Source organism: Zootoca vivipara, chromosome 15, assembly GCF_963506605.1.
Source record: "Zootoca vivipara chromosome 15, rZooViv1.1, whole genome shotgun sequence".
Lineage (NCBI taxonomy): Eukaryota > Metazoa > Chordata > Lepidosauria > Squamata > Lacertidae > Zootoca > Zootoca vivipara.
Window position 1 is genome coordinate 16,807,841 of NC_083290.1, and position 26,611 is coordinate 16,834,451.

Here is a 26,611-nt window from a genome sequence, read left to right on the forward strand (position 1 = left end):
AGGAATGCTTTGATGGTGTTTCCTGCTTGGCAGGGGGTTGGACTGGATGGCCCTTGTGGTCTCTTCCAACTCTATGATTCTATGATTCTATGATTCTATGATTCTATGTCATTTTAGCATGCAATCTTAGTATGTAAAATTATTTTTAAATTGCAGAGTTTTAGAATACTGTATCTGAAAAATGAATGTAAATGTTTTAAAAATCTTTTTAGGTGCCACAAATCTCGTCCGTGTTTATCTTAAGAATCTGCAGCAGCCTGGCTTTTTCCTGAAAAAATGCAGGTGAAACTCGGAAAATTAGAACATCGTCGAAAAGTGCACCAATTTCAGCAATGCAACATCTTATTTTTCCTTTTCCTTTTCATTTTACAAATGTTCCCTGCTCTTACATGTGAGTGGTTAGCCTTAGATCACATGATTAAGGTATTGAATTGCAAATCACCAATTTGAAGGGAGCTGTGTTTGGTGGGTTTTTTTTGTTCCAAGACACAGTGGGAGAAATATGTGGAAATGAGTCTCTTAGGAAGGGGATACAGCTCCAGGCTAATGGATATTGTACGGAGAGAGAGAGAGAGACTTTTGATTCTAGGCCTGTTCGGAGTTATATTGTATTTCTAAGATGATGCTGAGCCTATGCTTGGACAACCATATGTCTTATGGAACTATTTGGATGTATTATTGATTTCTTTTTGTATCTGTTTTGAAGAGGTTCTGGTTAGTAAAGCTTTGAATCATATTTATGGGTCTGGACAATTTTTATTTCAAAACGAGTCAGTTTCTTGTGCATCCAATTGCTTCAAGCTGTGCAATATTAATAACTGCAACATTACCTTCCCTGTCTGGGATTAACCTGCCTCTCCCCTCCCACCCTTTCCCAGTCCAACCCACCAGAGAAGAAAAGGACTCAGAGAGACACAAAGCAGTTTGCATCTTTATTTTTGGAAGCCAACAGGAGAACTAATCTGCAAGCATAGAGCAGAGGAAGGGCAGGTATACAATATGAAGCAGTAATATGTTCGCAAGCTCTTTTTCATCAGTGTAGAAGTGAAAATGTTTTTTGGGTAGACCTGGTAGTTAGTGTGTAAATCACATGCACCAAGGGATATGGAACTAGATTTGTCCTGGACTACATGATGGTCTTTCAAAACTGCTTGTAAATAGACAATTGTTTACCAAAGCAGCAAAGAAGTTGTTGAGGTTCATGGGTTCCTTTTCCTTCTCCAGGTGTCATACATCATATCCACATATGTCACAAGATCATGTACCCAGTCATCGTCTGGATTAGCACAGCCAAGTTTACCATTCTTGAATTCGAATCTATCAGGGGGGAAAGCAGGCATTTACAATGTACTACAGAGAAGACTGGATTTAGGATGGTGTCATTGCATTTGGTGTCAAGATTCCAAGCTTTCATTTTTCAAATGTCCTGCCATTGTAGGGAGGGTGTAAAGGGCCATGGTGGGGGGTCAGGGGCGGGGAGGGAGAGAAATTAATTTTGTTCCCAACTTAATGTGTACCTATCAAATTCACACAATCAAATTCACACAATCAAATTCCAAATCCAATACAAGATGTGGCTTGCCTCCAAAATTTCATGTTTCTCTGAATTTTGCCATTCAGTTTTTCAGAAAATTGGAGCATGCAAATATGTTCATATTGGGGAAAATCAGGTGCAAAAATACTTCCTGTTGTGGGGAAGCAGCTTGCAGAAATGCCTGCAGATCAGAAGACCTTGATTTAAATTGGGCAAACCGAACATAAGACTGTAAAGCCAGGCAAATGTGAAATGGAGAGTTTCATCCATCCCTAGCTGGGCATCGTAGCCGATCCCAATGGGAACACAAGAACACCAGAAGGGACTTGCTGGATCAGGCCAATGCCCCATCTAGTCCAGCTTCCTGCTCTCACAGTGGCCAACCCGATCCCTGTGAGAAACCAGCGAAGAGAATGTGAGCAGCAGCCCCCTCTCCCCTCCTGTGATTTCCAGCAACTGGTATTCAGAGGCATTGCTGCCTCCAACTGTAGGGGCAGCCCATAGCCATCATGGCTACCACCCATCGATATTGCTCTATGAATTTGTCGAATCCACTTTTAAAGCCACCCAAGCTGTTGGCCATCACTGCCCCCTGGGGGGGATGAGTTCCATAGTTTGTCTTTCTGCTATGCTAAGAAGTCCTTTCTTCGATCTGCCCTGAGTCTTCCAACACTTAACTTCAGGGAATGTGCACAATTTCTAGTGCTATGAAAGAGGAAGGAAAGCATTTTTCTTTCCACTTTCACCATGCCAGTCATAATTTTTTGAACTTCCCTCATGTTACCTCTTACCTTTACTAAAACTCTTGAATGCTTTTCAAAGGGGAGTCACTTCCTGCTGCAAGGTGGCAATTTCTCCCTATCTCTCTGATTTCATGCCTCTCTCTCTCCTGCATCCCCCCCTCCCCAACCTCAGAACTGGCCTTCAAAGGCTTAAGCATCCCATCAGCTCTCTTCACCCACAGTGTTGAAGCATCCTTAACCAAGCGTTCTTTCAGCTTTGACCCAGCGCCAGAAACTTACACTACAGCATCAATCTTGCATGGATAGGTGAGGTACGTATAGTCCTTTATCTGCTTCTTTGGGAATGGCCTCTTGGCATATTTGGTGCAGCAGCCATTTTTGGACACCACGGCTGTTGAAAACAGGAGAAGGCAGGCACTGTTATTGATTGACTGCTTTTGTTGGATACTTAATAGCTCTTGCTCAGGGAGGTGAGGATGCATTGGTCATCTTGAAGCATCACTGGACACTCCTCCCCCCCTTGCTTCTGCACTGAGGACTTTAAGTTGAACAAACTGGAAAGAGGAGTCTCAAGCCTTTGGCTGGAATGCTGATGCCACCCCACCACCAAGCCTCTTTATCTCCCTCCCTCCAGCCTTCCCCTGGCCCTTTAAAAAAATAATCATACATTTTACACTTTATAGACTCCCACTGGTCCTGCAGTGCTTCCTCACTGACAGAGGACAGAGGTCTCAGTGGGCATGGAGCCTTGGGGGCACTGCTGAAAATGCTACAGTTATGATTTACAATGGAGCATGAGAGGCAAGCGGGCAGAGAATTTTGGCGTTGCTCAGGGTGCTCAGTGTCTGCCCCTGCGGTGGAGCAGCAGACTTCCTTGGAAGGTGTAGGAGTCTGCTTTGCTGGAGGCTTTTGAACTCAGGCCACCTGTCAGGGATTCTTGAGCTGCTATTGCTGCACTGAAGGGGCTTGGAGAAGATGGCACTTGAAGTCCCATCCAATTCTATGATTCTATGCTGAAAAGCAGGGGAGGGGAGCATCCTGTCCTGGGTCGGAATGCAGAGCGCCCTCCATGGGCCATGACCCTCCTTAGTCCTCCTCTGCCCCTGCTTTGATTGGTTGTGCCTGGCTGGAAAGCACCATTGCTGTGGAATGGGAGAGAGAATTAGGGGCTGGGCTAAAACCACAACACCTCTCTCTTTCCCCCCTGCTTGGAATTCATGGGTTATATCAGTTATTCCGTCCCACTTTTGCGGACGGCTGCACTCGGTGCCACTGGGCAAGTGGCCCCAGGAAGGTGGCCAACAAGGTATGCCCCACCCCCATCTGAAAGTGGTTTCCCATCTCGCCTTAAAAGTTTTCAGTGCCAATCCTCCAGTGGGACCCAGGGGCAGGACCCATGGGAATGGAGCAGGGGCTCCTCATTTCAGAGCACCCCTAAGTCCAACCAGGGCCCAGGGAGTGACATGACACCCTTCAGTGGGAGTCCCAACTCTGGTAAGACAACTACCAGGGAAGAGGAAAGGATTGGACTCACATGGAATAGCCACAAGAAGGAGGAAGATGAGGGCAGCCCCAGAGGTCTTCATGCTGCCTGGAGAGGAAGAACAGATTTAAAGACCATTCCCGGGATTCTTGGCTTTCATGATGCTAACCTACTAAAGCTTCTTCAGCTCTCTTCCCAGCCCCAAAACGGTACCAGATACAGACTCCTCAGAGGACAAAGAGGACACCCCACAGGTTGAGGCCACCGAGAAGCAGGCAGGGTCCCCTGAAACCTGGGGATGGCCTTGTTCCAATGAGCTCCTGGCTCTCAGGGAATGTGTTTGCTCCCCTGAGTCCAAAGTGGCTGATCTGGAGAAGCTGAGGACCCCTTCAGACTGGGGGTTTCTTGCTGGTGCCCTCCTTGGTCTGTTCTTGACACAAGAATAGCCCAGCCCAAGCAGGATTTATCCTGCTTGATTAGTTTTTTCTGCAATGCTTCCCCAATGCTAACGTGCTATTGCTATCTGTGCTGGGAGGGGGGGGGAGAGGAGGGATTTTTTGGGGGGAGGCACATTATTCTTTTCAGTCCTTCTGGCTCCCCTTCAGTGTAAAATCTTTGGGCTCAACTAACCCCAGAGCCTTCAAAGCTCTTCTCATTCACTGGGAGATCACGAAGAGTCCTCTATTCTTCCCAGAGGATGTTCAAGGCTCTTCTCATCACAAGGTAACCCCACATAGAAAGGCTTGGGTTTGTTTGCCCCTTTTTAGTTCCAGACCTTCCACAAGTCTGTCCTGTATTCATGGGGTTCCCTTCATTTTCCATCTTACCTTGTAATCTCATCTCCTCTTCTTCCAAGGTGAATTTTTGGATCTGCTGTGCTAGAGATTCCTCCTACCTTCCTCCTTCAAGCCAGTTGCTCTCGTGCTGCACAGATTCCCTGTCTGCCTCCGCAGCTGAAACTTCTTCTTGTAGATGGGGAGGGAGGAGAATGACATGCACACACCTCAGCCCACGTCTCTTCCCAACCTTCTTGGATGTTTGATCTATATCTTCCTTGGCTACTGGGCTTGCAAAAGGGGACTGGACAACTGGGTCCAGGAGGTGAGTGAGAAGAAGGCTGGTCCCTGTTGCCTTGAAGGAAGAAGTGAGACCCTGAAGGTTGCAATAACTGGTACTAGCCAAGCATGTTCTTTTGGCGAAAGGTACTGAAAGGATGCGGGTGGCGCTGTGCCGATCGGAAGGTCAGCAGTTCAAATCCCTATGACGGGGTGAGCTCCCGTTGTTCGGTCCCAGCTCCTGCCAACCTAGCAGTTCAAAAGCATGTCAAAGTGCAAGTAGATAAATAGGTACCACTCCGGCGGGAAGGTAAATGGCGTTTCCGTGCACTGCTCTGGTTTCGCCAGAAGTGGCTTAGTCATGCTGGCCACATGACCTGGAAAAACTGTCTGCGGACAAACGTCGGCTCCCTCGGCCGGTAAAGCAAGATGAGCTCCACAACCCCAGAGTCGTTCATGACTGGACTTAACTGTCAGGGGTCCTTAACCTTTTTTTTTTTTACTGAAAGGAGTGGGTGGTTATACAACCCCCCCCCCCCAAAAAACCCAGTGTAGTGAGGAATGCAAGGAAAGCTTTTGATGTTCCATAAAATGAACCTCCAAACCCACACTTCATCAAGATCAATCAAAATGTCACAGAACAGTAAGCAAGCCTTGGGATGTTCCTCCAACGTTCCCTCTTTAGGCTTCATAGCTCCTGCAGAAAGTGCCACGTATGACTCTCTGGCTGCTGGACTGCAGCTGTGGGAGTGTCCTTGGTAAAAGGAGCTCCTGGCTCTCAGGGAAGCTGACTCCTGGTGAAGCTGGGAGAGGCAGCACAGTGTTGCAGATGTCTGCTTGGTACAAGGAAATCCTGACTCTTGGGAAATAGGTTTGTTCCTTTGCTGACCAGGCTGCTGACCTGGAGAGACCAAGGGCTTCTCAGGTTTGCAGCTTCACGGCTGCTCATGCACTCCATTGTCTCTCAGATGGATGCCAACAAACAACATGAACTACTTGCATGGGCGTACCCAGCACGGGGCGGGGGGGCAGCTGCCCCCCGAAGCAGGGCAGCTAGAGAGCACAGCACGACAGGCAGGGACGCTGCCAGCTGTGCTCCGCCTCGGCCTGCTCGGCTGGAGTGAAGCGGCAGCAGCGGCAGCAAAGCTGTCTCCATCAAGGGAAACCTGGACCTGGGCTAACTTCAGCCCACACTCCTTCAAGTCACAGCGAGCACAGCGAGCATGTATGCAAATGAAGTGTCGCGGAGCATTGTGGGGCAGCACTTTCTGTGCTGTGCTCGCTGTGACTTGAAGGAGTGTGGGCTGAAGTTAGCCCAGGTCCAGGTCCAGGTTTCCCTTGACGGAGGCAGCTTTGCTGCCTCGTTTTGGTCACCGCTGCTGCCTTGGCAATGGCTGGAAATGGCCCCCTCCCCTCTGGGGTGTGTGGATGTTGACCACGCCTCCTGGGGGATCCTGGCCACGTCATTGCCAGCCAGCCAATCGGGTGGCTGGGGGGCGTGGCTGGAGTGCCCCCCCTTAGTTTTGATCCTGGGTACACCCATGACTACGTTTACTATTATGTGCATTTTTATGCGCAATTTACCCCAGGATATTTGCTTGCTTGCAACTTGCTTGCCCTGGGCAAGATAATGCCTCTGACAAATCATCTCTCTTTCTCCCTATCTCTATCTCTATACTGCAGATTATGTGGTTTCTCATGAGCACCCATGGCAAAAGGAAAGAGCAAAATAAGAAGGGCATTCCAGTTCTCCTTTTCCCACCCTCCTCCTGCCTTGGCTTTCGAGGAACCTTTCCTGACCCAACCCCGGGTGAAGTGAAACTGCTTTGTTATGGTGGTGTCTTTGATTTCCCCTGGGGATATATTTAGTCACATGCATTGCAGGGGGTTGGACTAGAAGACGCTTGGGGGTCTCTTCCAACTCCACAATTCTATGATTCAGAAGCATGCTTGGATCTTCTTGTGCTCACATGCTCCTTGTTCATTTCACATGATGGACATCTGGCTGGCCACGGGGTGAGCAGGATGCTGGACTAGATGGGCCACTGTCCAGATCCACCAGGCTCTTCTCATGTTCTTCTTGAAGCTGCCTTGTGCCCTTGGCCTTCTTCAAAGCAAAATGCGCCTGCTTCTCAGACGCACCCAGGGCAAAAGGGAAGAGAAAACTGAAAAGGACCTACTGGGTCCTCCTTTTTCTTCTTCTCCTTCCTTGGCTTTTGAGGACCATTTTCTGGTTCTGCAGGGCCAGGAACCAAAGCCACTTCAAGTGAAACTGCTTTGTCATGGTGGCGTCTTAGATTTCCCCTGGGGATATATTTAGCCACATGACACAAACTGTGAAGGGGCAGAGGGGAGAGGGAAGCTGGCTGTGACCCATGAAAAAGGGATCTTGCAAAAGTTATTTACGACTTCTGTGCTCTCTGGCACTTGAAAGAGTAATCCCCTTGGGACTTCCCTTTCTGGACTGAGAGATCCATTCTGTGTCCCGTGATGGCCCTCTTGCCAAGGCTTGACTCAGCTGGAAGTTGGCATGAGTCATTTCTTTCCTCCGGCCTCCATGGGTACCTTGAACAGCATAGCCATGGATCAGCGCCCCTCCTCCTTCCATCTGCCCCAGGCAAAATGCATGTGGGATACAGGCAAGTGCTATTCAATATAAACAAGTGTAAAGTGATGCATGTTGGAGCAAAAAATATTTATTTCACATAAATGCTCATGGAATGCGAACTGGAGGAGAAGGACTAGAAGTGAGACCTTGGGCTCAGAGGACGTAGTTTCATGAACCTGTGGACATAGAGCATAGCAGCTGTGGAAAAGGTAAAATCGATGCTAGGCATCATTGGGAAAAGAATTGAGAATAAACCTGCAGAGATGATAACATCATTTTACAAATCTATGGTGCGATCACAGTTGGAATGATGTGTGCAGTTCTGGTCTCCTCACCTCAAAAAGGATATGGTGGAATTGGACAATGTAGAGAGAAGGGCGGGACCCAGGTGGCGCTGTGGGTTAAATCACAGAGTATAGGGCTTGCTGATCAGAAGGTTGGCGGTTCGAATCCCTGAAATGGGGTGAGCTCCCGTTGCTCGGTCCCAGCTCCTGCCCACCTAGCAGTTCGAAAGCACGTCAAAATGCAAGTAGATAAATAGGAACCGCTACAGCGGGAAGGTAAACGGTGTTTCCATGCACTGCTCTGGTTCGCCAGAAGCAGCTTTGTCATGCTGGCCACATGACCCGGAAGCTGTCTGCAGACAAACGCTGGCTCCCTTGGCCTATAGAGCGAGATGAGCGCCACAACCCCAGAGTCGTTCACGACCTGATGGTCAGGGGCCCCTTTACCTTTACCTTAGAGAGAAGGGCACCCAAAGTGATCAAGGGGGTGGAGGGGCCCCTCTATGCAGAAAGGTTGCAGCGTTCTAGTCATTTTTGTTTAGAGAAAGGGCAAGTAAGAGGCTAAATGACTGATGCAGGGCATGGAGCGAGTGGAAGGTGGGACATTTTCCTTCCTCTCTCATAAGAACACAACAGGTCAACACCCAATGATGCTGAATGTTGGACAATTTCGAAGGATAAATGGAAGTACTTCTCCACCCAGCACATAGTTCAACTATGGAACTCGCTTCTGCAGGTGGCAGGTAAGGCAACCCAACTTAGATGGCTTTAAAAAAGGATAGGACAAATTCTTGGAGGATAAGGCTCTCAATGACTTCCAGCCATGATGGCTTTGCTCTGCCTCCACAGCCGGAGGCAGCAATGTTTCTGAATACTAGCTGCTGGAAAGACAGGAGGGGAGAATGCTCTTGTGATGAGGTCTTGTGGGCATCCCACTGGGGCATCTAGTCTGCCACTGTCAGAACAGGGTGCTGGACCAGAAGACAGAATTGGTACACATTGACCGTGAAAACCTAGCTGAGGAAGAATTACGAAACAGGGCCTTGTCCTGGAGTTTATTTCAACTGGAACTTATTCTTAACATAAAGAAATAAAATCGTTTAAAGATTGAATAGCTAATCATCTTTTTGGTTTGATCAGTGCCCAAAAGATCCAGCTGATCCAGCATCTGGATTCCAGCTGTGGCTACAAGATGCCTCTGTTGCACAAGCACAGCATGAAGGCAAGAGCTTCCTCCTCTTCTTCATCTGCGAACTTCATTGGGGAAGTGGGGGGGTTCATGAGGTCCCGCACCATGGGGAGGTGGTCATTTGGATTAAAATTGCAAGCTTGAAAAGCTATGAAATGGTGTTCTGAGTTGGCTTTTTGTGGCTCTAAAAAGTGTTCTTGGCTGCTGGATCAGGTGAAAAGTGAGCCCTCCGAGTCCAACAGGCCTCCTTTCCTCACAGTGGCTAATCAGAAGCCTTTTCTTCTGCAAGGAAAGCGATTCTGACTAAGCATTTGGAATAACTTTCTGATGGTAAGAGAAGTTTGGCAGTGCAACAGGCTCCCTGGGAAATGGTGGACTCCCCTTCATTGGAGGTTTTTGAGCAGGGGCTGCCTTTGCTGTGATTCCTGCATTGCAGGAGGGGTGGCCCTTGGGGTCCCTTCCAGCTATACAATTCCCTGATTCATCTGGGAAGAAGCTCATAAGCAGGACCTGAGTCCAGTTTCCTGATCTGACTCAGTCTCTGGTTGCCACACCTAGGTCCACTAGCCTCACATACCTGGCTTTTCTAAGACTTTCTCTGATATTTCTGAGACTCCTAAGGTGTCCATTTATGCAGAAATGTTAGTAGATGTTTAGGAGTCAGAGCTGCATCAGAAAAGGGGCTCTTTAATCCTCTTTTCTTGGGCTCCTTGATCACTGCAGATGGTGACAGCAGTCACGAAATTAAAAGACGCCTGCTTCTTGGGAGAAAAGCAATGACAAACCTAGACAGCATCTTAAAAAGCAGAGACATCACCTTGCCAACAAAGGTCCGTATAGTTAAAGCTATGGTTTTCCCAGTAGTGATGTATGGAAGTGAGAGCTGGACCATGAAGAAGGCTGATCGCCGAAGAATGGATGCTTTTGAATTATGGTGCTGGAGGAGACTCTTGAGAGTCCCATGGACTGCAAGAAGATCAAATCTATCCATTCTTAAGGAAATCAGCCCTGAGTGCTCACTGGAAGGACAGATCGTGAAGCTGAGGCTCCAATACTTTGGCCACCTCATGAGAAGAGAAGAATCCTTTGGAAAGACCCTGATGTTGGGAAAGATTGAGGGTACTAGGAGAAGGGGACGACAGAGGACAAGATGGTTGGACAGTGTTCTCGAAGCTACGAACATGAGTTCGACCAAACTGCGGGAGGCAGTGCAAGACAGGAGTGCCTGGCGTGCTCTGGTCCATGGGGTCATGAAGAGTCGGACACGACTAAACGACTAAACAACAACAACAATCCTCTTTTGGGGAAAGCCCAGCAGAGGGGACCCTAACAGGTGCCTTGTGATGTCCCCACATCCTGGCTCCAGGCCTTTTAGGGCAGCGTTGCTCCCCGCACCTACTGAGCGCATGCGGTAATGATTTATCACATTCTTCTGCTTCCTCTTGCATCCAATGATTTCCTCAACCCTTCTCACGTAACTTCCTTTTTCTGCTAGCTGCAGAATCAGTTGCCCCATGACCAACTCTGGTGTTTCCACCTCCACGGACCCATACGGACACTCACTCTTTCCACTGCGACAGTGTCCAGAACCCTATATAAAGAGAGACTTGGGGGACAGGAAGGTAGAGAGCAGCGAAGCAACACAGAGAGACTTTGAGAGACTATCCTCAGCACCACTCAGCAACTCCAGAAGACATGAAGGTCTCCATAGCTGGCCTCACCTTCCTCCTACTCCTTGCCTCCTTGTCTCTGACCATCGCTGCCCAACGTAAGTCAAACCTCTTCTGCTTGTATATCTCGAACTCAGAACTTTAAAATGAGGGACAGAAACCCTTTAAAAATAGGGGGAGAATCATGGGTGATAAACTTTGAAATGAGGAATATCATTTGGCAGGGGGTTGTTGTCATCGTTATTATTATTTAATTAAACTTATTAGTCCCTTTAATTTTTACAAAGGGAACTCAAAGTGACCTACAACAAGGCATACATAGCACATCCATTCAAACCTAAAATTAACTTACAGCAATGAATAAATAAAACATGCGTTAAAACCTGCATGAAATAATACTAATACTAATACTAATACTAATACTAATATAAAATACATTCAGATTTTTAAAAGGAAGGTTTTAAACATCCTACTCACATGAAAAGGCCATAAATAGCTAAAAACCAAAGGCCTGATTAAATAGGAATGTGTTTGCCTGGTGACTAAGGATATGTAACTATATTGGCAGGCAAGCCTCCCCAGGAACAGCACCCCACAAGTGGGGAGCTGCCACAGAAAAGGCCCTGTTCTCCTGTTTTGCCATCTTCTGGACCATCTGTGGAGTGGCCAATGCAATTTGGTGCAAGATGGCAATCATCCGTAGAAGAATTATGAACCTTTGAGAGTTCATAAGGCTATTCTGGGGCTTTGATCTGCCCAGAATCCACAGATAAGAAGTGTTGTAAATCACGGGCAGCAAAGACAATGTCCTCCAGATATTGTTGGACTATAAGCCCCATCATCCGTCACAGCACTGACCCCACTGGCTTCAACCGGTGGGAACTATAACCCAGAAACAACTGCATAGCTAGGGGTTGGACTAGTTGACCCTTTGGATCCCTCCCAACCCTACAATTCTATGGCTGGCACAATGATGGACACTCCTGTGATCCAAAACGAGCCAGATTCCAGCTGAGAGTGGCATGATGGATAGGAACAAGAACTAGCTCAGTTGGTGAAATTCACTTCTGCAAGAGCTTCCAAGGTGAAAAAGGCCAGCCATAAATATGTATTGCATTTATATCGCGTCCTTTTTCTCCAAAGAGCTCGAGGTGGTGTGCATTGGACCTGGGGGGGATTTGAACCCTGGCCTCCCAGGTCCTACTTCCAACAACAACAACAACCCTGTAAGGTAGGTTAGATGGAGAGGCAGTAAACTGGCCCTCAAGGTCACCCATTGAGATTCATGGCTGAGTGGGGATTTCAACCCTGGTCTCTCCCAGGTTCTACTCTGACAGTCTAACCCAGGCACCCCCAAACTTCGGCCCTCCAGGTGTTTTGGACTACAATTCCCATCTTCCCTGACCACTGGTCCTGTTAGCTAGGGATCATGGGAGTTGTAGGCCAAAACATCTGGAGGGCCGCAGTTTGGGGGTGCCTGCTCTAACCATTACACTGCAGCTTACGATCATATGGTTAAAACTGACGCCTGCCTTTTGCAACTTCCAGGTGGTATGGATGCATCTCCCTGCTGCCCCAGATACAACCACAAACCGTTCCCAAGGAGATTCGTGAAGAGCTTTTTCCACACCAGTTCACACTGCAACCGTCCTGCCGTAGTGTAAGTTTCGGGGCTGGGCAGATGCCAAGTTATCCAACTTTTCTGTGTGGTCCACTTTTGAACCCAGGAGGCAGCCATATACCAAGTCAGACCATTGACTCATCTAGCTCAGTATTGTCTACACTGACTGGCAGCAGCTGCCCAAGTTTTCAGCCAGGGAGTCTCTCCCTCTCAGCCCTGCCACAGGGACCTGAACCTGGGACCTTCTGCATGCAAGGCAAATGGTCTACCTCTGAGCTAGGGCCCTTGATTTGCCACATTTTTATTTTGGACTAAAATGTATGTCGTGGGTGAACAGACAAAGCTTCCTCTAGGCCTTTGGGGGCTCTTGTACCTTTAGTTAAAAGGGTCCTGTTTGCACACCCAACCCCTTCTTCTTGTTGATGGTGGCTTGGGGACTGAGTTGCCTCTCTGAATTGCTTCAACGTCCATTTTGTCTGGCTTTAATTACTGATTTTGTCACCCCCTTCATTTAGATAGTGGCCATTAGCTATAAAAAAAATTGAAATGCAAAAGAAAAGAAAGAAATGCCATGAAATTAGTCATTAAAGCCCCTCAATCAACATTGGGGCAATTGAGGAGCCATTCATCACTAATCCCACATCCAGAATTAATAAAAAGCAAGAAATGGGTAGAATGTGTGAACAGGAAACTTTTAATTTACACCATAGGGTGGGAGCAAACTAGAGAAGTCTCACCTGTGACAGGTGTGGCTGGTTGTGGTTCTGCTTCCCTGCCAATCAAGGGCATGATCCATGGCAAACATGATCCTGTGGTCACCTCCTAAAGTGTGAGGCAAGCTCCCACCTCTCTAAATGGCCACCAACTTGGATAGCTCGTTGAAAGGCATAAATTCATGGCTAGAGATGGCTACTAGCCACAATGGCTATGCTCTCCCTCTTCAGTCTGAGGCAGCCGTGTTTCTGAATACCAGGAAGGGGAAAGGCTCTTGTGCACTGACCCTGCTTGTGGGTTTCCCATTGGGGGCATCTGCTTGACCACTGTGAGAACAGGATGCCAGGCTACATGGGCCCCCTTGGGCCAGATCCAGCAGGTTCTTCTGATGTTGTTATAAAATGCAGGAGGAGCAGGGGCCTCTCACAATGGAGAGATCCAAGAGCGATAGAGAGGGACTCTCTAAACACCTGCTTCTTTCCTTGACAGGTTTGTATTCAGGAATGGTAAATCGGGCTGTGCTGACCCCAAGGCCGAGTGGGTGATAAAACTGATGGCATCCCTTACACCAGAGTGAGAACAACCCACCTATCTACCAACCATTTGCATCCCCGCCTCTATCCTTCTGGTGCCAACTGCAGATCTCCTGCCAGGAAGAGCTACCTTTGAGCCGCAGCCTCATTCCACTTGTGCTCCTGCTGTTTCTCTGATTCCCACCCACCCAAGGGACACCATCGCCACCCAGGTTGAGGTCCCTCAGGGCCACCGCTCTCATCAAGCCATCCATTTCCAGAGAAGGGCTCTCTCAGCGAGAAGCGGTCAGAGGATGAGAAGATGCCCTTTCTTGGCTAAATCACAGAATCGTAGGATGATAGGCTTGGAAGGGACTCCAAGGGTTATCTGGTCCAACCCCTGCGATGCAGGAATCACAGCAAAGGAATCCTCTTCCTTGAAACAACTCTCCGTCTTTTGAAGAGCCTTTGGAAATAACTCTGTGGCTTTCTGGTATGGCTGAAAGGCAGGTTCACAATATTAGCAGCCATTAGGAAATTTACACCCACACACAGAGAGAAAAGTTTCTGAATGTTCAAATTCAGTCTTGGTGGTCAGCCTTGCACATTTGCTGATCAGTTTCAGTAAAACCAGTCTGTGGACCCAAAGTTTGATTTTGACACTATCCCTCTCCCTTCCACCCCAAAACATATTTTAGGGCCAAACTCATGATTTAGATAGCTAGCTAGATTTGGGAACATATTGTATGTGGCTGATAGAATAGAGGGTATGATCTAGAGCTCCAAAATATCCAAAGTGCTTTCAGGATCACTGTCCTTCCTGGAGAGATGCAGCTCTGTCCATAGAATTCTCAGCAAAGCACAAAACTCCCATTCCCAGAATTCCTTGGGGGAAGCCACAGCAGTAAAAGTGGTATAAGCTTAACTAAAATGAAATTTGGAGCAGGTTTTTGCTGGGGGGGGGGGAGGTTGTGTTGCAAACTAGAGTCTTGCAAGCTAGAGTTCCCTGTATGTGCATGCTCCCACTTTTGTGAATCCACTTCCATACCTATTTGTATGTGTTTATGTATATATATTTAAGTACTCCTCAAGGTCTTTGTGAGATTTAATTTAAGAAGAGTGTGTTCCCTATTTATACTGTGTGTTTTTTTAAATTATAATTTATTTCATTGTTTTATGAACTGCTTTGAGGTTGTTGTTGTGTTGTTTTTTTTTTTAAAAAACAAACCCAACCAAGCAGTATATAAATTTCATGGGAAAGTATTTATACTGTGTTATTATAAGCTATCCTCACTATTTATTAATGCATGTCTGCAAGTCGGGAATTCTTCAGCTCTCTTGCTGCCTTCCAAAAATAAAGATGCAATTTAGTTTTATCTCTGTCTCTTGCTGAGATTGTCTCTTCTCTGGGAATCTCAACGTGGAGTGGACTGGAGGGTCCATAAAGGGTGGTAGGAGGAGGGCTCCTGGAAAAAAAGTTTTCCCCAACCCAGTGGTGTCATTCAGAGCTTTTGGATTCCAACTCCCATCAGCCCCAGCCAGCATGTTGATGGAAGTTGCAATCGTGCCAGGTTGAGGATGAAGGCTGCATTTGGGTGGGGGAAGGGTTCATAGGTGGCTTGCAATCTCAGGTCCAAATCCAATGTGTATTTCTACCAGAAAAGCCTTCTGGGCTATCTGACTGATGGACATGAAAGCCAATTCCTGGGCAGGCAGCAAATATCACTCACACCCAGGTTTGCCCCATAGGAGGAGCCCGGCAGCCTGTTCGCCCGACAGCCAACCAGATGCCCCAAAGGGGAGCCCACAAGCAGGCTGTGGGGGTCAAAACCTTCTCCCAACCATGTTCTCTGCCATTCTAAGCTAGATTGACTCTGCGCATGGAGACTGCATTTAGGAAACATAGCAACCTTAGCAGAGCCCTGCAGCAGCTAGACCAGGCCAAAGAGGACCCATCTAGTCCTCCTAGTCTCTGACCAAATGCCCCCAAGGGAAGCTCACAAGCAGAACCTGTGTGCAATAGCACTTGCCTAATTCTGTTCCCCCCGCACCTGGTCTTCAGAGGTATACTATTGGTAGCCATTGGTAGCTCTTCTCATCTAATCCTCTTTGAAAGCCATCTTAATTGGTATGGGCTCAGGACCACCATCTAAATCAGTGGTTCCCATGTTTTTTGGGGGCCACTGTCCCCTTGGTTCTGTAAACTTCTCCCCAGTGCCCCCCACCCTATAAAAAGTTCAGACTAGTGGTTTGCATGGCCCACTCAAGAAGATAATAGCACAATGAAGTTCATAACAGCAACGAAAATTCAGAACATAATGGGGACCTGCCTAAGCTGGGCGGCTTTCAAGCAAAATCTTTACAATCTTTGCTTTAGGTGCCCAATTGTGTCCGAAATTCCATACTCCTGCTAGAAATGGGTGAATGCCCAATTTCGACAAAAGCATGGTGGGCTGCACTAAAACATTGGCTCAAGATTGCAGTATTTGGACTTGGGGTGGGATTATACAAACACCTGACCAATGAGGAATATGTCAGCAATTGGCAGAAAACCATGGCTAGAAAAGCCACTGCTATTGACCTGTCACCCACCCAACTCTATTATCTGGGCTATAAAGACCTTAAAGCAAAGACTTTGGGATAATACACACAGTGACCTGCGACATGGATCACATGCAGTCTGCAGTCCATTGGCAGTGGGAGTACAATATGGGCATGTTTTTAAGTTAACAGCATAAATTAAAAACCTGACTGTACCAGACTACCGAAGGTTATTCACAAAAGCCAGATTAAACGTTTTCCCCTCTGCAGTGCTGGAGGGTAAGATGAGAGGAGTCCCCTACCAGGAAAGACTGTGCTCGTGTGCCCAAGACACAAACTCTATAAAACATATTATAGAATCATATAATCATAGAGTTGGAAGAGACCACAAGGGCCATCCAATCCAACCCCCTGCCAAGCAGGAAACACCATCAAAGCATTCTTGACATATGCCTGTCAAGCCTCTGCTTAAAGACCTCCAAAGAAGGAGACTCCACCACACTCCTTGACAGCAAATTCCACTGCCGAACAGCTCTTACTGTCAGGAAGTTCTTCCTAATGTTTAGGTGGCATCTTCTTTCTTGTAGTTTGAATCCATTGCTCCGTGTCCGCTTCTCTGGAGCAGCAGGAAACAACCTTTCTTCCTCCTCTATATGACATCCTTTTATATATATTTGAACATGGCTATCATATCACCCCTTAATCTTCTCTTCTCCAGGCTAAACATACCCAGCTCCCTAAGCTGTTCCTCATAAGGCATTCTTTCCAGGCCTTTGACCATTTTGGTTGCCCTCCTCTGGACACGTTCCAGCTTGTCAGTATCCTTCTTGAACTGTGGTGCCCAGCACTGGACACAGTACTCCAGGTGAGGTCTGACCAGAGCAGAATACAGTGGTACTATTACTTCCCTTGATCTAGATGCTATACTCCTATTGATGCAGCCCAGAATTGCATTGGCTTTTTTAGCTGCTGCATCACACTGTTGACTCATGTCAAGTTTGAATCCATTATGCTGCACTGTGTGAAGTTCAAGCAAGCTAGGGCTGAATTGATTTCACCCTTGCTAGCCCCGATCCCAGGAAAATCGGAGGAGTATCATATCAAGTTCCTATTGGAAGACCGGTCAAATGCTAGAACATTAGCAGTGGCGAAGTTTCTATCGGTGGTTGCAAGAATCAATGATTCCATCTCCAAGTTTGAACAAAATGTCTTTGAAACCTGAAGGCAAGATGTCCTTATTGGGTATCGCTTTGTAACGAATTGATGGGTCTATGGACCGCAATAAAGATTGTTGTTGTAATAGCCAAGCACTGTAGCTGTTTCATCTCAGCATATTATGAAAGGATACTTTGTAATGGGTAGGCATTTTTGTGTATCTTTGATTAAGTATCAATATATATATATATTTTTTAAAAAATGGACCCGTGCCTAGAAAGTGTCGGGCAAAACATGTGTGGATAGGCCCCCCCCCCCCAAATATGGACACAGGGAGACCTTATTTACTAGGCTAAATGTAATTTATCAATTGCTCTTTTCTCTCTCTCTCGCTTTGGTTTCCCCCCTGCTCTTCCTTTTTATTGCAGCATATTGTTTTGTAAGTTTTAAAAAATAGTTTTATTGTTTTTTAAAGCCATCCAAACTGGCGGTCATCACTTTCTCAACCTTAGATATTCTTGAACTACAAGTCCCATCATCCCTGACCACAGGCCATGCTAGTTAGTAATGAAGGGAGTTGTAGTTCAACAACATCTGGGGAATCCCAGGGTTAAGAAAGGCTGCTTCATCAGGTGCAGAGTACCTGAGGCTGGTCACATTATTTTGGTACCTGAGGCAGAGCACACACCCACACACCACCCCAGACACGAATGCCTCCACTGGAAGCAAAAAGAAAGCAACGAAGGAAATAACCAAGGATTTGCTGCCTCCTTGTGGCTGCATGAAGTGGCTGCCTCACAGATTTATAGAATTGTGGAGTTGGAAGGGACTTTAAGCAGAGTTTATGCCAGGGGTCCCCCAAACTAAGACCCGGGGGCCGGATGCAGCCCAATCCCTTCTAAATCCGGCCCTCGGACAGTCCGGGAATCAGCATGTTTTTACATGAGTAGAATGTGTTCTTTTCTTTAAAATGCATCTCTGAGTTATTTGTGGGGCACAGGAATTCATTCATATTTTTTCCCCAAAATATAGTCCGGCCCCCCACAAGGTCTGAGGGACAGTGGACCGGCCCCCTGCTGAATAAGTTTGCTGACCCCTGGTTTAAGCAGAGGCTTGACAGGCATATATCAAGAATGCTTTGATGGTGTTTCCTGCTTGGCAGGGGGTGGGACTGGATGGCCCTTGTGGTCTCTTCCAACTCTATGATTCTATGACTCTATGATTCCAAGGCAGGAATTGCAATTAAAGAATCCCTGAGAGATGATGGCCCATCCTCCATTTAAAAACCTCCAATGAAGGAGAGACTACCAGCTTCTGAGGGAGTCAGTTCCACAATTATTACTCTCAGAAGGTTCTTCCTTTTTTAAAAAAATAAATAAAAATTATTTATTCATTTTATAAGAAACAACAACAAACAAATAACATTCTAAGAGACAATAAATGAACAAAATACAACAAACAGACTAATACAAAATCAAACTACAAAGAAAAAACAAAAATACATAAAAATATTTCTTATATAAACCTTATTTTCATTCACTTCTTCAGATGACTTCCCTCATTCCCTTCTTTCTGAATTTCATTCTAATACTGGTACATCTTTAGCAGTTTATTCTCCATCATCTAAAAACCAAAGCTTAATTTAATTATTCTTTACTTTATTAACCAATTTCTAAATTCTATACTAACTTACACTACTTCGATCAGAAGGTTCTTCCTAAAGCTTAGTTGGAATCTCCTTTCTTGCACTGGTTCAGGTCCTACCCTCCAGAGCAGCAGAAAGCGAGCTTGCTCTATCGCTCAGGTGAGAGCCCTTCAGATATGTGAAGAAGGCTCTTGTGTCACCTCCCAACCTTCTCTTCTATAGGCTAAACATCCCCAGCTCTCCCAACCATGCTTGGTTTCCAGGCATCATCTTGGTTTCCTTCCTCTGCACACCTTGCAGCTTGTCAATATTCTTATTGAACTGTGGTACCCAGAACTGGACGTAACACTCCAGGTGACCTCACTTGGGCTCAGGACCGGCCCACCCATGGCGCAAGATGAGCATACCACTCAACACAGTCCTGATTTAAGCAGGACACCCCAGAATTTTGGCTTCTGATTGGAACCTGGAATGTCCTGCTTTTTGTCCTGTCACTCTGGCATGAGTCAGCTGGCCCAGACCGGAAGACTCTTGTTTTCTGATCTCACACTTTTGTTTTTAAGTTTGAAGTCCCCCCCCCCCTATTTTTAGTGTTCTGTTGGGAGCCACCCTTATTATTATCTAAAAGCCTTAATTATCTTTTGAAATTTAAAATGGTTGTTTTTAACTGATGGTTGTTTTTAACTCTATTCTTTTTGTAAATCAAAATATGCATCAACACTATACATGTCTGGGTAGGCTTGCCTGAAGAAAAAAATGTTTTTAGCAGGTGCTGAAAAGAGTAGAGCGAAGGCGCTTGCCTGATATCAAGAGGCAGGGAGTTCCAAAGTGTTACTGCTGCCACGCCAAAAGATCGATTTCTGACAAATGCAAAATGGGTATTATGCATCACCTTCCACAGATTGAAGCAGTCGAGTGGGCATGTATGAGGTACAGTGATTTCGTAACTATTAGCAAACATTAACCAAGTACAAATTCCAATAACAACAAAGCCTTTCAGGCAAGCCTGAGTCACCTGGGCAGACATTTCTGTGATGCATGGATTCATCAGAAAGAAGAAAGCTTGTCTGTTTCTTTAGGAAAAAACAATGAACTTTCGACCGGTGCAGGCAGGGAACCACAAATGTGAGGCTCTCTGAAAGGGCCAGCTCCGAGGAAACGGAATAGGGAGATTCAAGGAAACTGTGCTGAGAGGCCTCTGCCAACTTGGTACCCGCCAGACATTGTTGAACTATGGCTCTCATCATCCCTGCTGGCTGGGGAGTGATGGGGATTAGTTAGTTATTTAGCACATTCACATTAGTTATTTTGCTCTTCAAGCAAAAAGTCTCCTGGTCCTGAGCCCAAGCAAAAAGCCTGCAATTGATTAAAGCAGGGGTTCCCAACAAAATTTTCTCGAGGACCCCTCATCGAGCCGCTATTGTGACAAGGACCCCCATTAATTCCTAATCCTAAAATTAAAAAGTGAGAGCCAAATTAAGAGTCTTTTTATATTTTATATTTTTAACCAACGGTCCATTTTTAGCTACGCGAACTGTAGCTTCCGCGAAAAACAACGCTTTGTTTACAAACACTACTGTTTTGCAAAGAGGCAGCGCGCGCCAGGGAGGAGGGAGGGGAATGGAGAAGACAGGGTACCTGCGCAGTAGTGCACAAATGAAGCCGACGCGCGCAAAGCATCTTGGGGAGGTGAGCGCTAGTAGAATGCGCGCGCTGCCTCTTTGCAAAACAGTAGTGTTTGTAAAGCGCCACCTAACGGCATACAGCAGAACTACTGCCTCTATCTAATTCTAGTTTTGCGCTAGACTCTGCTCATGCAGGAAGCGGCCAAAACAAAAAATCTGTTATCATACGAAATATATTTAATATATTTTTTTATTCTAATAGCATCTTGTGGACCCCTCTGGCATAGCTCGTGGACCCCTGGGGGTCCGCGGACCACCTGTTGGGAACCACTGGATTAAAGCAAGCTGTGGCATGCAAGAGGAAAGGGATGGGTAGGGTAGAGTGGGCAAGGGATCTGATTTGGTATCTCCTGGATTATCGCTTTTAACATTTCCATTTTATAATGACTTTTGAAATCCAGCATCTTTAAGGTAGTTAAAGATTCCAAGCCATGGCAAAATATTGGCTTAGGAAACCTAGAGATTATGTTTCAGGGTCAACATATTCTGACAACTAAGGAGGTCACAAATGCCATGCAGGGAAGGATAGAAAAATATGAGGAAGTCAGGAAAGAGAATACCTGTAGATGGGAAATTCTTTCATTTGGATAAAGGCATGATAGCAAAATTCTATGGGCTTTGGTTAAACTTGGATCAGAACCAGGATGTGTATATGAGAAAATGGGTGCAGGATTTAGATCATAGTCAGGAAACAATGGGGCTGGATTTGGGTCGACTTCCATTCTAATACAATTTCAGCAGATTTAAAGGAGAAGTATTTAAAATCCTCTATCAATGGTATTTAACACCTTATAAATTGAATTTAATAAACAAGTTAGGGTCAGATAAACATTGGTGGAGATGTGGGTTAAACAAACCAAATCTCATACTCATACATATTTTCTGGAAATGTTCTCAAATAGAACCATCTGGAAATCTGTTCAGGCTAATATTTCTGATATGTTAGTGTTGTGACGTGGGGTTTGTGATTTCAGCTCTCTTGACAAAACATGCTGGAGACAGTTCTCTAGTAACAGCTCTTTATTAAAGTGAACAAGACTGAAGACTGAGGAGAGGAAAGCTACATTTATAGGGATAGGGGACTAGCTAGGAAGGGATACATTTTGGAGGGAACAATCTCAAGCAATCACAGTGCTGCCTTTTGGAGGAAACCAATAAGACAGAGGATCCAAATACAGCAGCTTAAATGAACCAATAGTAGCTGTACCCTCTGGGACCAAAAGGCAGTTACTTTATCCTAATGCAAATACAGACAATAATAATACAGATATAAAATCCTTTGACTCAATACACAACACCCCTCCCCCCCCTAGTGAGCACAGCAGACGTAATCCCTCAGGTACTGTGGGGTCCTACAACTTCTACCTGATCTCCTGACAACAGGTGTTGCAGGTTCTGGGTTGGGTGTTACCTGTGGTGGAGGGGCTGCTATAGGGGTTTCATCAGGAACAGAGGGAGTCCCAGACATCTCAGGGTCCCCGACCTGTACCTCGTCATCATGAGGACTAGCAGACCCTGGTTCATTTGCTGAAGCCCCTGGTGACTGCACCTCTGGACCATTTTCACTCTGGTCTCGCAGCTGTGCGTCATTAGCCAGGGATGAATTATCTGACTCCTCCCTGCTGAGCGCCCGGCGCCTCAGCTGATCTATATGTCTCTTCCAAACTTGCCCATTTTCCAAGGTCACATAATAGGACACAGGTCCACTAGCCCGGGTGATCACACCAGCCACCCACCGCGGACCTCGTGAATAGTTCCTCACCCAGACCAGATCTTCAGGGGCGAGATACCTTGTTGTGTCAGTCTCAGCCTGGGGGGTTGCTCTTGAATTACGGTTTGGCATTTTATCTGGGTGGACATAATCCAGCACCGTTACCAGTCTTCTACCTAAGAGCAGCTCGGCTGGCGACTTGCCCGTCGCAGTACACGGCGTCGCATGCTGCAAAAATAACATTCGCGCAATGCGAGCCGACCAGTTACCCTCCATTAAGCGCGCAATGGATTATTTGGCTGTTCTTACCATGCGCTCAGCCTGCCCATTGGAGGATGGGTGAAAGGGCGCGGATGTGACCCCTCTTATGAAGTTATCAGCCAAGAATGCCCTGAATTCTTGGGATACAAAAGCTGCCCCATTATCTGATACAATGGTCTCAGGTAACCCGTGGGTAGCAAACAGCTGCCTCAACACCTTGATTACGGCAGCTGATGCCATGCTAGGGACCATCGCCACTTCTAACCATTTGGAATATGCATCAACGATAACCAAAAAGACCTTCCCTTGGAATGGCCCCGCAAAATCTATGTGCAGCCGGCTCCAGGGAGTCCTGGACTGCTCCCACCAGTGGACTGGTGCTCTGGCCACTTCTGGCCGCACCTCTTGGCATGCCTTGCATGTTCGTACCCATTGTTCTATGTTCTGGTCCATTCCAGGCCACCACACATAACATCGGGCTAGCGACTTCATCCTGACCATTCCCGGGTGTCCCATGTGAAGCGTCTCAAGAACCCTGTTTCTCAGTGGTGCTGGGATGATCACCCTATCTCCCCATAGGAGACAACCCTTATGCATGGACAATTCGTGCTGCCTTGTCGCATAAGGCCTGAATTTTTCTTCATGCGGACCACCTGGCCACCCCCTCCCCACCCAAGTGAGCACACGGGAGAGAACAGCATCTTTCCTCGTTTTCTCAGCTATATCCGTAGCTGTTACAGGAGCCCCCGGAAGTGTTTCTAGCATCATAATGTGCTCCGCCGGAGCAGGATCCTCATTGCTCCCGCCAGGAAGGGGCAAGCGACTCAGCGCATCAGCATGGCACAATTGTTTCCCCGGCACATGGGTCAAGGTGTACTGGAACCCATTCAGGAATATTGACCAACGCAACATTCTGGGGGAGAGAATTTGTGGCGTTTGTTTGTTTGGGTTGAACAACCCTAACAGTGGTTTGTGGTCCGTTTCAATGGAGAATTGGCGACCGTACAAATAATCATAGAACCTTTTGATTCCGGACACAATAGCCAGTGCCTCTTTATCAATTTGAGCATAGTTGCGCTCCGTGGGCGACAACGTACGGGAATAGAAAGAGATGGGCTTTTCCGACCCATCCGGTTCCCTATGACTCAGCACAGCCCCCAGACCGTATTGAGAGGCATCACATGCCAGGACCAGCGGCTTTGACTCATCATAATGAGCAAGGACGCTCCTGCTACTCAGCATTCCTCGCAAGGAGTCAAAAGCCTTCTGCTGCTCCCGCCCCCATCGCCACACATTCTTTTTCTGCAATAGTCTATGTAATGGTTCAGCTACCGAAGCTTTCTGGGGTAAGAACGAATGATAAAAGTTAATAAGTCCCAGGAATGACTGCAACTCCGTCTTGTTCTGTGGTCGTGGTGCCTCGATGATGGCCTTAATCTTAGCATCTGTGGGGTGGATGCCTGATGCATCAATTTTAAACCCCAAGAAATCCACCGTTGGCACCCCAAAACTGCATTTTTCCTTTTTCAGTTGCAACCCCACCTCCTTGAACTTGAGCAACACTGCACGGACACGCGCAACCAGTTCCTGTGGGTCTTTTCCAGCAATCAAAACGTCATCAAAAAATGGCAAGACCCCCGGCAGACCTCTTAACAGGCGTTCCATGAGCCCTTGAAAAATCCCTGGGGCCACACAAACTCCGAACTGTAATCTGTTAACTCTGAACGCCCCTTTATGTGTGACAATAGTCTGTGCTTCCGCTGATTGTGGGGTTACTGGCAGCTGTTGGTAAGCTTGTGCCAGGTCAATTTTGGCGAACACCTTGCCCCCAGCCAGTTTAGCCAACAGATGTGATACAACTGGAATGGGGTATGAGTTTCCCCTGAGTGCCTTATTGATAGTACATTTGTAATCTGCACATATCCTGACTTCCCCATTTGCTTTAAGGGGCGTGACGATTGGAGTCTCCCACTTAGCAGAGTCCACGGGTGAGAGAACTCCCTGCTTGACCAATTTATCCAGCTCTGCCTCGATCTTGGGTTGCAGTGCAAATGGCACTCGCCTTGGTTTGAGTCGGATTGGAGCCACCCCGGGGTCCAACTCGAAGTCAACTGGGGGCCCTTTATAACAACCCAGTTTTCCATTAAAGAGACCAGCAAATTCCTTGCATAATACCTCGCTCATCTCAGGGCAGGTTTGGATCGAATTAAGCCCTGAGATACTCAGTCCCAGGGCAGGGAACCAGTCAGTGCCCAGGAGACTGGGGCGACTGCCCTTCGCAATCACCAGTTTGAGTACAGCCTGTTTGTCCCGGAACTGTACTCTCACGGCACACATTCCCATAATATGGATGCGGCCTGCTGAGTACGACTGCAAGGTTGCCGGAAAGGGCTCCAGAGGGGGTAACTTACCCCTGGGGAAGAATGTCTTCGCGGTCTGGTCTGACACGATGGTGAATGCAGATCCGGAGTCCACCTCCATGTCGCACTGCTGACCCTCAATCTTCACCTTGACGTGTGCCTTGCCTTGCGCTGGAAACTGCACGGCCCTCCCATTGATCTCCGTTACGTAGTGGCAGTCCTTTAGAAAACGAGTTGCTGTGGGCGGTCTGCGATGCTCCAGTCTAGGTGCTCCTGTCGCTCCCGACGCCGCCGATCTACAGACCCTGGCGATGTGACCCGTCTTTCCGCACGTCCGGCAGATAGCATCCCTGAAACGACAACTCTTCCTTTCATGGTTTCCGCCACAACCTGGGCAACTGCCTCGGCGATCTCTGTGCACTGTGCAGGCCTGACGCACCGACTCAACCCCACGGACTGGGCTCTGGCTTGGAGTAGCCTCTAGTTCGTCCATGGCATGCGCAACTTCTATCTGTGGCTTAGTGGCCTTGCGACTGGCATCAAGCTCCTCTCTTTCATAATTCTCCGTGGCGGTGGCCTCCTTCAAGGCTGAAGCAAGGGTAACCTCTTCTTTAGCCACGATGCGTCTTCTGGCTTTCTTGCTGCTCAGACCACCAATAAACCGATCCAGGAGAGTCTCTTCCAGATTTTGGAAGCCGCAGTGCTGAGCGAGCTTCCGGAGTTCAGCCAGAAATGTGGATACAGACTCCCCAGCATGCTGCTGCCTCTTATGGAACTCCATCCGCCGGGCCATCTTGGTCTCAGTAGGCGCCAAGTGGCTTGTTAGGCAGGCAAGAATATCTTGGAGAGATGTCTCACTCAGCTTCGCTGGAGCAAGTAATGCCTTGGCTAGCTTGAAGGTCTCGGGCCCACAGTAGCTCAGGAATGTGGCCCTTCTTTTGCTGGCATCGGTGATCCCTTGAGCCACTGCGAAGAACTCGAAGCGTTCGACGTAGTCTTCCCAGGTGTGGGGCTCTGATGGCTGGAAGGGCTCCAATACCCTTGGACTCTCCATTGTCCTAGCGGGCAGGGTCGTCTTCTCAGCTGGCCAGTGAGTCTTGTTCTCAGCTGCAATCCGGACTCTGAGGCAGGGTTGTGTTTAACCGCTCCTCAGCATTCCGGATCCCATCCTCGTCGCCAGTTGTTGTGACGTGGGGTTTGTGATTTCAGCTCTCTTGACAAAACATGCTGGAGACAGTTCTCTAGTAACAGCTCTTTATTAAAGTGAACAAGACTGAAGACTGAGGAGAGGAAAGCTACATTTATAGGGATAGGGGACTAGCTAGGAAGGGATACATTTTGGAGGGAACAATCTCAAGCAATCACAGTGCTGCCTTTTGGAGGAAACCAATAAGACAGAGGATCCAAATACAGCAGCTTAAATGAACCAATAGTAGCTGTACCCTCTGGGACCAAAAGGCAGTTACTTTATCCTAATGCAAATACAGACAATAATAATACAGATATAAAATCCTTTGACTCAATACACAACAGTTAGTACACCGCATACCCTTGGAACCTAAAATATTTTTGCTTGGTTATCGAAAAGATGTTATTCCAGAAAATGTTCAGTCTTATAAAATTGCTGCTAAGATTATAATAGCTAAAATAGGGGGGGGGAAGCATATCTCTTACGATATCCAAATGGATTGAGAAAATGTGGCCCATAGTAAGTATGATTAACCAAACTCATTATAATAGAATATACCGTATTTTCCCGTCTATAAGACACCCCCATGTATAAGACGCCTCCTATTTTGGGGGACTCAGAATTAAGAAAATGGGAGATGGCCCAGAGTAT

General features: G+C 47.2%; 2 protein-coding genes across 2 annotated transcripts; one reads left to right on the forward strand and one right to left on the reverse strand.

Annotated features, from left to right (window-relative positions):
* The first annotated feature begins 10,536 nt into the window (after window positions 1–10,536).
* LOC118097299 (C-C motif chemokine 5-like) lies at window positions 10,537–14,067 on the forward strand. Its single transcript, XM_035140040.2, has 3 exons — window positions 10,537–10,664; window positions 12,115–12,226; window positions 13,391–14,067. Exons 1-3 carry the CDS (start codon window positions 10,592–10,594, stop codon window positions 13,476–13,478), a joined length of 273 nt encoding a protein of 90 aa, XP_034995931.1. The 5' UTR covers window positions 10,537–10,591; the 3' UTR covers window positions 13,479–14,067.
* Window positions 14,068–22,441: 8,374 nt separating this feature from the next.
* LOC132591174 (uncharacterized protein K02A2.6-like) lies at window positions 22,442–26,291 on the reverse strand. The gene has a single exon (XM_060268354.1). The coding sequence runs from the start codon at window positions 25,823–25,825 to the stop codon at window positions 22,442–22,444; it is 3,384 nt and encodes a 1,127-aa protein (XP_060124337.1). The 5' UTR covers window positions 25,826–26,291.
* Window positions 26,292–26,611: the final 320 nt, after the last annotated feature.

What these genes read in the sequence shown, in the direction of transcription:
- LOC118097299 (XM_035140040.2), top strand. Translation starts at nt 10,592, where the DNA reads ATGAAGGTCTCCATAGCTGGCCTCACCTTCCTCCTACTCCTTGCCTCC. An exon ending in TCTGACCATCGCTGCCCAAC is followed by an intron (nt 10,665 to 12,114) that starts GTAAGTCAAACC and finishes TGCAACTTCCAG; the next exon opens with GTGGTATGGATGCATCTCCC. An exon ending in TGCAACCGTCCTGCCGTAGT is followed by an intron (nt 12,227 to 13,390) that starts GTAAGTTTCGGG and finishes TTTCCTTGACAG; the next exon opens with GTTTGTATTCAGGAATGGTA.
- LOC132591174 (XM_060268354.1), bottom strand. Translation starts at nt 25,825, where the DNA reads ATGGAGAGTCCAAGGGTATTGGAGCCCTTCCAGCCATCAGAGCCCCAC.